This window comes from Electrona antarctica (assembly GCF_951216825.1).
Source record: "Electrona antarctica genome assembly, chromosome: 4".
Taxonomy (NCBI): domain Eukaryota; kingdom Metazoa; phylum Chordata; class Actinopteri; order Myctophiformes; family Myctophidae; genus Electrona; species Electrona antarctica.
The window spans coordinates 30,131,768-30,142,931 of NC_136809.1; the positions used below are offsets into that span (position 1 = coordinate 30,131,768).

General features: G+C 41.6%; 1 protein-coding gene across 1 annotated transcript; it reads right to left on the bottom strand.

Moving 5' to 3' along the window:
• Window positions 1-2,261: 2,261 nt before the first annotated feature.
• LOC306921241 (keratin, type I cytoskeletal 42-like) lies at window positions 2,262-10,416 on the bottom strand (the record flags this gene model as incomplete). The annotated part of the gene is made up of 9 exons (XM_079498352.1): window positions 2,262-2,474; window positions 2,771-2,808; window positions 2,927-3,150; window positions 3,645-3,770; window positions 4,423-4,581; window positions 5,745-5,901; window positions 6,943-7,025; window positions 9,462-9,590; window positions 10,153-10,416. 9 exons carry the CDS (start codon window positions 10,414-10,416, stop codon window positions 2,368-2,370), a joined length of 1,287 nt encoding a protein of 428 aa, XP_079354478.1. The 3' UTR covers window positions 2,262-2,367.
• Window positions 10,417-11,164: the final 748 nt, after the last annotated feature.

The following is an 11,164-nucleotide window of genomic DNA, read 5'->3' on the forward strand; positions in this document are numbered from 1 at the left end:
ATAGGCCTATAGTGAGCCTGAACTTTATGGTAAATGCCAGTGCTTACTGTGCTTTGCTTGTGGTCCTGTATTGGGTTACATAACGCAGTGGTGGTCAGTAAGCCAAGTTTCCTAATGTCACTTATGCAACAGCAATCTGTTTTCACTCAGGAAATATTAGATCATCTTGTTTTCAAAGTGGAGCCAGGCACCTCTGTTGGGAGGGTGATGGTAAGACACAGGTGACCCCTGCTGGTCTTAATATAGTAATACACACATACGGTTCACCACAACACAAGATGGAATGTTTTCAGAACACCAAGTCCTAATGAGATATTTACAAAATAAATCACACTTGTGTGAGGGGTGCCTGGTAATTTGTTTGTTGAAAGTGCTCTAAACAAACATTAAAATCCATAGACTTGGCTGCCATATGACATACTCAAAAGACAGACGTTGGAGGGGCTAGCGGCCCCTCAAAATAGATACAGTACATAAAAAGAAGAAGAATCATTCACTACACGCTCACACACACACACACACACACACACACACACACACACACACACACACACACACACACACACACACACACACACACACACAGCACTATGAATCATAGCCTATTTAATTACCATATTCCAGTATGACCTATGGCAAAAGATGAATATCGTGTTCAGTAGGAAATATAGTCTACATCATGTAGACATGTAACACCAGTCTACGTACAGTAAGACCCCATCAGCAAAACATTGGTGCAAATACAAGTATATACAGTACCTGTAATGCCATAACAATGGATGTTAGTTTGAACATTGAAATCCAACAATGTGTTAACCTAAAACCTGTTATCTGAAACAAGATAGTACCGTAATTAGTACAGGGACTGAATTACAAAACTGTATGATATTATTGCACAAATATCCATAAGTTGCACAATGTGTTTTGTATTCCTATTACTCAGTCTATATACTCAGTTAATAATGTTGATAATAGGCCAATCTAAGTCAAATTGATTGATTTTTAGGTAGGCTACAAAACTCCATATAGTGACATAGAATTGTCATATGTTTGCAAGATTGATTTTAGCCCCACAGTTACAGTAGCACTATAGTTATCATTTATTCAACCTGCTTCTCTCGCTAGTTACAAGCTAGCAAGAGAAGCCAGAACTAACTAACACAAATGTCAAGGCGGATGCCTTGCCTTTAACCCATTAAGACCTGAGGCTGATTCTACAAATATCTTCTAAAACAGTTTTCTGAAAAGTCATGTGAAATGAAATGAAATGAAATGATTACTATATTTACCCAGGGTATCTGGGCTAAGCTCAAGAACTTTTTATGTCAGTGGTGCTCAAACCGTTTCATGTCAAGGACCACCCAAAATGATATGTATTTGGCCACCGACCCACATATCAAAATATTTTGTTCCAGGGACACCCAGAAGCAAATATTTGAGCTAAAAAGGTTTGCTTTAAAATAATATTCAAAGATTTGTTATGAGCTTGTATGTCTGCAATTTTTTTTTTTTTTTTTTTATCCCACGATTTTGTAACCCATTTTTCCCCCCTGTGTCAATTATCTAACGTGATCCTGGGCTCTACACACCCTCCGCCAACCTAGTCCCCATATATGGGGGACATGGGGAGAGCAACGGACTTGAACTCATGCTTCCTTCATGCCTGAGTGTCCAAGTTGCTCCTTTACACCTGTCAGGGGGGAGTTGGACGCATGGAAGGAACACGTTATTCCAACCAGTTCCTTTCACCTCCATCAGGCGGGGCCTGATGGAGCCTGATGGAGGCGAAAGGAACTGGTTGGAATAACCGGCCAGCCGGCAAGGGGGAGGCAGTTTAGAGACCAGGATTACTGCATGTCTTTTGTGAGGGTACCTACCCTAGGGGACACGGGGAGAACATGCAAACTCCACACATAAAGGCCCTTTCGCCAACCCCGCCTCGGGTATGGGCACTGATGACGCAGAGGAGGAAACACGCCGCCAGCACCCACAGCGTCCCCAGCTGGAATCGAACCCAGGACCTTGAGGCGACAGCACTACCAACTGTGCCACCGTGCCCCCATGTCTGCTATTTTTGAATAGCCAAAGTATAAAATATGGTTTAAGTAGTTGAAAATCGAGAATTCGAGAATAGCCAAAGTATAAAATATGGTTTAAGTGGTTGAAATCGAGAATTCGAGAATAGCCAAAGTATAAAATATGGTTTAAGTGGTTGAAATCTAGAATTACACAGATGCTTTACCAGTTTTATTGGGTTAAGTTACAAAGGTGCATTTTACAGTTACATGATTTATAGATCCAAGTTGTATTGCAGGTGGTTAGATAGAAGGTGCAGTCCATGACTCCTGTCATCACTGGAATACATGCTCACTGAATCTGTGTCACCTTTGTGTCCTCTGTGGAGGACACAACCTGTCCATCCACTATGTTCTCCACTATGGTCACCACTCTCCGCTCAATGTGGGGCTTATGCTCTGGAGACACAGTAAGACAAACATTGTTTAGAGGGTTATAGGGTTAGGAATTTCTGTCTTACGGGAAAGTATAGTGCAAACTGAATGAATAGAAAGATGGTTAGAATCAGACAACCGACACAGGTCACGAATCAGTGTATGTGCAGTATACTATGGATGGAGATGGATGGACACTGGTCAGACAGACGTACAGATGGATGGATGGGTGCATGCAGGCCAGTTACATAAACACTCAATTCATCTATTCATCATTCTATAACATAACTGAATAATTTCTCCCATTGTCAAATGCTTACCTTCTACCACCACCACCTGCACTTGTATCTCCACAGCTCTGTAGAAACACACAAAGCAACAGCAGTGTGTCATCAATACGAAACAAAAAAAATGAATACATCACTTCAAACCGCATGCAGGGACCCGCAGGTGCCTTCCCTCCCCCCTGTTCTCACTTGGTATGCCCCTCTCCATCCAGCAGTCTGCGGTACTCTGCGATCTCCTGCTCCAGTCTCATCTTGATGTCCAGGAGGATCGTGTAGTCTGTGGCCTGCTGCTTGATGCTGACAGTCAGCTCACGCAGCTCAGCCTCCAGGGTGTGGATGGAGAGCTGCAGCTGGCTGAGCTGAGAGCTGTAAGAACCACACACATCCTCCAAGCTCTGCTCCAAGTACGATTTCTGCAGGGTGGGTAGTGCAAGAAGGGAAAATAGTTGTGGAGTAGCAGAAGGTGTAGTAATAGGTGATTAGCAAATAAGGTGTATAGAATCGAATCGAATCGAATCGAATCGAATCGAATCGAATCGAATCGAATCGAATCGAATCGAAACGAATGCACCAATATGGAAATTCTTGGCCAATACAGATACCGATGATTACAATAATAATTTAGCCGATAGAAAGGTCGTCTTCCAGACAGCAGAGATATATTAGACAATGTATAATTACAAAGACAGTTGGTATACCCTGATTGCCTTTGTGTTTTTCCCTTCCTTAATGTGGATGAGACCGTGTAAGTGGAGGAAAAGCATAATACACCGTAGATGCAACGTGATTGAAAGGGGACATACAGTACATAGAAACCAGTCTACAATATAATACAAGATAGATGCAGGAGCTACGGTATGTATTTCAGGTAGCATCCACAATGGTTCCACAGGGTAAAGTACTGTACCTTGGACAACATGGCCTGTAGTTCTATCAGCAGACTCTGGTGGCTTTTCTTCATGTCAGAGAGCTCCATCTGAGATGTCTTCACCTCTGTGCTGCAGGTGGAGATGCTGCTCTGTGTCACCACCACCTTTCCCGCACACATTAGTGTAGGTTAGAAGTTCACAAGGAGCAAATGCACACCAGTGGCAGATGGCCGAGAAACTCAAACCAAACAAGAGTCGCTGCACACTCTCGTAGCTCTCAATGCACAATTTATAAGGACTGGAGAACAATACAGAAGGAAAAAAATGGCATAGCTGCCTTCTTTCATCCACACCCACTCTGTTGTGTTACTGTTCAGATCATTCACCTAATGCATGTTCTTCATAGAGAGACATTACCACTGCTCACTGTGCCTTGCTGTGAAAAGCAGTCAGAGGACATGTAGAGATGCATCTGTGGACCAATGTGTTGAAGCAGTGGTTCTCCATTCTGAACAATCCTCAAGGACCACCCACCTCCTCATAAATATATATTAATATTTAACATGAATGATCCTAAAGCTGGATTTATACTTAGTTGCATGCGGATGTCACACACCGAAAATAGCTGAATGAATGTGAAAGGAGGATGTATGCATGTGAGAGCGCCATAATTAATTTAGTCTTGTACAGCCATCAGCTCCTCATAGTAGACAGTGACACAAGTATGCCTCCACATAAACACAGTGCAAACACACAAACATGGATACCATAACAATAGAATTATTGGTCCATTATTGATGCCCAGCATCATCTCACCTGGGTCTGAAACCATTGCTCGAGTTCCCTATGGTTCTTCTGGACTATGGTATCATACTTCTGTCTCATCTCAGAGAGTACCTGGGCCAGGTCAACAGCCACAGCACACTCCACGTCCACATTCACAGAACCGTGTTCTGACCGCAGAGAAAGCATCTCCTGCAACAAGGGAAGAGAGGGGTACTTTTGATGTCATAGAGTTCTATTAGGGGTCACATATTTTTGTCACTTTGGGTCCTTGAAATTCGGTCAGGGGAAAATAAATAGCATTGCTTCATTATGTGAGTTTTTTCTGTGAAAACTGCTGTACATGCTGAATTTAAATGATTAGAACGCTTATTCAATACTGATAATAATGTCTTATAGGTGAAATAAACGACCCACACCAAGAGATGGCGCCACACTGTTTGACAAAGCAGGAGTTGAACTGGGACTTAAGGGTTCTTGCGTAGATGGACCAGTCTGATACTGTTGAAGCAAATTATTATTATAATTATAACTAGAAAAAGTGCCCCTCGGGGCACAGGTCTCCACCAGGCCAGGTCAGGTTGCCTCCTGTGGCGCTATAATAGGCCAATGTGAAAAGGGTACCATTTGTTCTTACACCATTGATGGCAATTGAATGATTTGAGGCATTTTGTTCCAAAAATGTGTTTTGCAAAAATCCAACTGTTGGTGGCGCTATAACAGGCCAATGTGAAAAGGGTGGGATATATTCCTCAGCCTAGTAGGAAAGTCTGTAAAAGATGTCACATAAATTGCATGCTGCGTTCATGATTTGAGGCTTTTTGTTTCAAATGGGCCAATCATGCAAACTTGTTATGCCAATTCGGATGGATTATAAAATATCGGACAGAGCCATCTTGAACACATGACTATAGAGATATAGTGTGTAACGATTTGCGGAATTTTTGGACAGAATCTGGAGAAGTAATGTAATGTTTTTCAAAAGTCGGCCTCCTGGTGGCGCTATAACAGGCCGTTCTGGACCTTTTGCATTGGTTCATCGTTGGCATCCAGGAAGTGTTTATGCAAAATTTGGCATCGTCTGGGTTAACGGTGCCGGAGATTAGCTGTTCACAGACAGACGGACAGACGGACGGACAATACAAAATCTGCATTGTTATTATTATATAAAAACATAAAGCAATTACGTACGTACGTACAGACAGACAGACAGACAGACAGACAGACAGACAGACAGACAGACAGACAGACAGACAGACAGACAGACAGACAGACAGACAGACAGACAGACAGACAGACAGACAGGCAGGCAGGCAGGCAGGCAGGCAGGCAGGCAGACAGGCAGATTGATTCACCTGTTCATGGTTTCTCTTGATATCAATCAGCTCCACTTTGAGACCCTCGATCTGGGTCTCCAGGTCACTGCTGGTCAGAGTCAGACTGTCCCGGGCACTCCGCAGGCGGGTAATGTCTGCCTCCACTGCCATACGCATGTTCAGCTCCATCTCACACCTACATTAGAGAGAGAGGGACTGCTGTAGGTAAAGTTAGCACTATAGTAAAATCACCCCATGCGTGCGTGCGTGGGTGCGTGCGTGCGTGCGTGCGTGGGTGGGTGTGTGCGTGGGTGCGTGCGTGCGTGGGTGCGTGCGTGCATATGTATGTATGTATTATTGTTTCTTTTCTATTATTATCCTGTCTGTGTGTGATCCCCAGCAATTATAGCATTTATCTTCCATTTTATTTCCTGAGTTGATGTTTGGCAACATATACTGTGATGTTCAATTGTTTGTCTTATTGTTTTCTGTATGTCTTCTTTATTTATTTTTGTTCATGAAAAATGTATACATTTTAAGTTGAAAAAATATATATATATAAATGTACAATCCAAAACACTATACCATAATAATAAATGTAAAAAGAAAAGAAAAAAATCAATCAATTGTACTTTGTTTTAGAACATATGTAATCTTTCAAGACAGATTCTGCCCCCTTTTGAGGGGCGCTATAGCTCCCCAGATTCTGCCTCTTTTTGAGGGGCGCTATCCCCTCCAACATCTGGCTTTTGTATGTGACGTCATGTGGCAGCCAAGTCTATGGACCTTTTATGTTTGCGTTAAGCATGCCCACTGTGACGTACAAAAGCAAACAAATGCGCCCCTTTTACTGAATGGATTGACCGATTGGAACAAATTAAACATTTAAACCTGTTTAGATTCATGTTTGATCAACATGCATTTAAAATGAATAAAAAAGTAATTATGGTATTCTTGACATCAACAAAGTAATACAAATTATACAGACAAAAACAATCGTGATCTTATTTTGCAATTTTCCACTCAATTTTCCCAATAAAGATTATGAGCGTACATCCACAATTGTTCTTTTTGACACCCTTTCAGTTTTCACCTGTCTTTTCCTACTGTGCTGACTTCCTGACTGCTTCCTCTGTATGTGTATGATTTATCTCATATGGAAAAATGTGAAAGAAACCATTAAAACATACCGGTATACTATAATTACTGTGGTATAGAGCAAAAAAGATCCCCCTACTTATTCTTGAAGTCACCAGCAGCCAGACTGGCACTGTCCACCTGCAGGATGATGGAGTGCTGCTCCAAAACCCTCCTCAGGATCTGGGCAAGGGAAGAAAAATACTCCACATGATACATGAACAGCTTTTCAAAATTAAAAAATAAATGAATTGCAGACTGTATTCACAAATGTTGTTTTATTATTATTATTATTATTATTATTGTTATTATTATTATTATTATTATTATTATTATTATTATTATTATTATTATTATTATTATTATTATTATTATTATTATATCTATCTGATTCTGTTGGTCCCTCTGTCCATCTCTCCATCTGCCTTCATGTATTAATATGTTTCAACTCAAGTCAAATATTACTAGGCAAGGAAACCCATCTGTAACCCAGTTCTAAGTAGCGCAGCCTGACTCTGACGACTATAGTGACCCAGTGAGCCAAAGTCGGATATAGACGTCTGTCTAAAACTGGGTTAACTTAGGCTCTAACTTGTCTAAAAGTGATTTTTCTTTCCGTTTTTAAGGGTCTACGTTGAAATTACGTTGTTTCAACGTCTAGGCTAAGCCTTTAAGACCAGGTTATAACCTCATTTTAGACTAGCCGTATTTTAGACAAATAGCCAGAACAAAGCTCAGTGGGGAGGTACATAGGCAATATACCGTATACGTGGAATGAGATGAATTCATATAATTATCTATAGATGCCCATGGTCTCTGGGTGTTACGCCTGTAGGGTCTGAAGCCACAGTAATTATATGAGCATCCATCAGTGGATTACTGTCATGTCATTATACTGTATGTAACCTGTCACATTCCCCATTATACTGTATGTAGCCTGTCACATTCCCCAACGTAATGGGATGTTGGAGGAGCAGGCTATGATTTGTTGACTGAGTCCCCCAGGGGTGTCTATTAGTCCCTCCTACAGCAGGGGGAAGGACCACCACTCTGACTAAGAATCAACCTATGGGGACCACTGTTGTGTTGGGTGGGGTGATATAGCGCCACAGTCCCGCCCCCTTTCATGACGATGACAGGCCCAGGAAATAATTCCCCATGCATTTTTCCCATAGACATTTCAAAAAGTACTTATTTAAAGACCTTTAAAGCCTCGGACAACGAACACAATATTTTGGGCCGAACAAATCATTAGCAAAGAAGAAAAACAACAAAAAGGTGTTTTACCCTACCCTTTTTCCTTCTTTCTAATTATTTGCTAATTTTCTAATTTATTTCCTGGGCCTGTTGTCATCATGAAAGGGGACGACTACATATTGACAGCTTCATTTAATTTGTTAATTTGAGGTGAATTAAATCAAGCCCTTAACAACCGTTATGCTATTTAACTGAAATAATCATGCTAGAGATTTTTGAGAACCACTGATTGAGAACCACTGATCTATTCCTTTCGCGTTTGCACCCCTGTGTCAATTATCTAATGTGATCCTGGGCTCTACACATGCACCCTCCGCCAACCTGGGGAGAGCAACGGACTTGAACTCATGCTTCCTTCATGCATGAGTGTCCAAGTTGCTCCTTTACACCTGACAGGGGGGAGTAGAAGACATGCCGCCAGTGCCCACAGCGTCCCGAGCGGGAATCGAACCCAGGACCTTCTAGCTGTGAGGCGACAGCACTATACTGACTATTGTGCCACCGTGCGGCGTGCCCCGATTGATTCTATGGGCACATTTCCTAATAATGGTGACTCAACCTGTCAATCCGGTATACTTTCCATTGGAAATTATAACTCCCTTTTTCACTGTCCACTCAGTTCAGACGGGTCTGATTTTATTTCAATTTTGCATAGATGTGTACTTGGATGTCTTTAAATGTCTTGATGAATTGAAAATGGAGGACCCTGATGTACTGATAATGAAGACTTAATGCTTTTTCTGCTTTTATCCTCAGCAGATTTTGTATTGACCTGTACTTTCTTTGAAATGTACCCATTCTACAAACTGTGCAATTTTATAATACAATTTAATTTTATAAAATACAAAAATACAACCATCTCTTTGTCTAAAAAAGGTGATTTACAAGCTCGCAACGTGCTGTGCCACATTGTGAGTTGTATCTTTTGCAGAATGTTTGCCAAGCTCGCAAGCTCAGAATGACAAGATAATTTTTTTATTTTATTGAGCCCCTCCTATATTCAGCTATAGTGTCGATTTTTATCCTAACACAAACATAAAATACCATTGACAAAGAATGGAGATTACGTCGTATGTAGATGAGTAAATCAGTATTTTTGTTAAATTCCCATTGACAATGAATGGAAGATTTACGTCATATGTGTCTGAGCAAATTGACATGTTACTTTATGATGATGTACGATGATAAGAGCGCCCCTCACTTCACACGGGTGTGATTTGTTTTCTCCATAATGTCACGTGACATGACAAATGTTTTGGTAGGCCTATCCTTTATTCAAAATACTGTATAACAAATCAATCTATATCTAATTGATCAGACAGACAGACTGACTGACTGACTGACTGACTGACTATAGGCTACCTGTGCACGCAGATCTGAGATGGTGCTGAAGAAGACAGTCAGGTCCTTGCCTTGGATGGGTGCTTTCTTCTCATAGTGCTCTTTGATCTGCTGCTCCAGTTTCCTATTGGCTGCCTCCAAATTGCGCACCTGCATGCACAAAGACAGAGTGACAAGTTAAATCCCTTCAAATATGATCCCTCTAAATTATTTGAAAGGCAAGCGATTAACCACAGACAGTGGCTCATGGGGTGGTTGGGTGTGTAACAACAGGTTACCTTTGTTGATTGATTGATTTAATACTTTATTAACAGTTTGTAAGGACGGGAAGATATAAAAGGATGAAACCAGAAAAATCTTTTGGCTTGTTTTCATTGGTGTCATCGTATACTCAATTCATCAAAATATATTTACATATATCACTATCTCATAATCGTTAAGATTAAGCCATTAAAATGATCAATTCTGTTGGCCTATTTGAAACAAATCACTTCGGCCTTTTTGTTATTCTGATTCAAAAGTTGAATTGACCAACATAGAGATTATAACATTTTATGCACTCCAACAGTGGGCTAAACAAAACAAAATGTAGTTACTATCACACAGTGTGAAGCTTTGATTGATTGGTTGATTGATTGATTGATTGATTGATTGATTGATTGTATTGCCTTAAATCAAAACAAAGTTTTTAAACGAATTGTTGTTAGCCTACCTTCTCCAGGTACGAGGCCAGGCGGTCGTTGAGATTCTGCATGTGTGATTTCTCATCACCACACAGCAGGGCGACATCGTTGGATGGATCCCTGGAGAACATGGACATGTGTCCCACCGCGCCCCCGTAGACGCTGCCGGGCGCACGGGACATCATGGCACCTCCTCCACCTCCACCGGGTAAGCTGCTGGTGCTCCAGCTGCGAGCACTGTAGCTACGAGTGATGGTGCGAGCACTGTAGCTACGAGTGATGGAGACGGCCATGGCTGTGTCTGTGCGAGAGTGTAAACACTTGGACTGGAGACGATGATGAGAGTTGACAGGTTACTCGAGCTGTGTGTCAACGGACGTTTTATAGAGAGTACAAAGCGGTTGGGTAGGCGCGTCACGCACCAAAAATATGTTTGGTATGATTCCGGAGAAACTCCGGAGAAACCATTATTTTCATACCAAACATATTTTTGGTTTGTCAGTTATCGTCGGTGACTAAAAAGACTTCAGAACTATCTGACAGGTTAATCCCTATAAAATATGTAAATTATAACTCCCTTTTTCTGTGGAAGTTCTTGACAACCAACTTCCCAGTAAATTACAACATTGACGTGCCACCGTGCCCCGATTGATTCTATGGGCACATTTCCTAATAATGGTGACTCAACCAGTCAATCCGGTATACTTTCCATTGGAAATTATAATTCCCTTTTTCACTGTCCACTCAGTTAATTCAATTTCATGTAGATTTCAATGTCATCAACTTATCTAATAATATGGTGTAATAAGTGAAGTACATAGATTCTATGTACTTCACTTATTGTCTCCACCAGGCCGAAGGCATGGGGAGAGAGTATGTTTTGCACTCCGTCCGTGTGTGTGTCCGTGTGTCCTTCCGTCCGTCCGTTACCAGCTAATCTCCGGCACCGTTAACCCGGTCGATGCCAAACTTTGCACACACACTCCCTGGATGCCAACGATGAACCTCTGCCCCACATTTTCCAGAACGGCCTGTTATAGC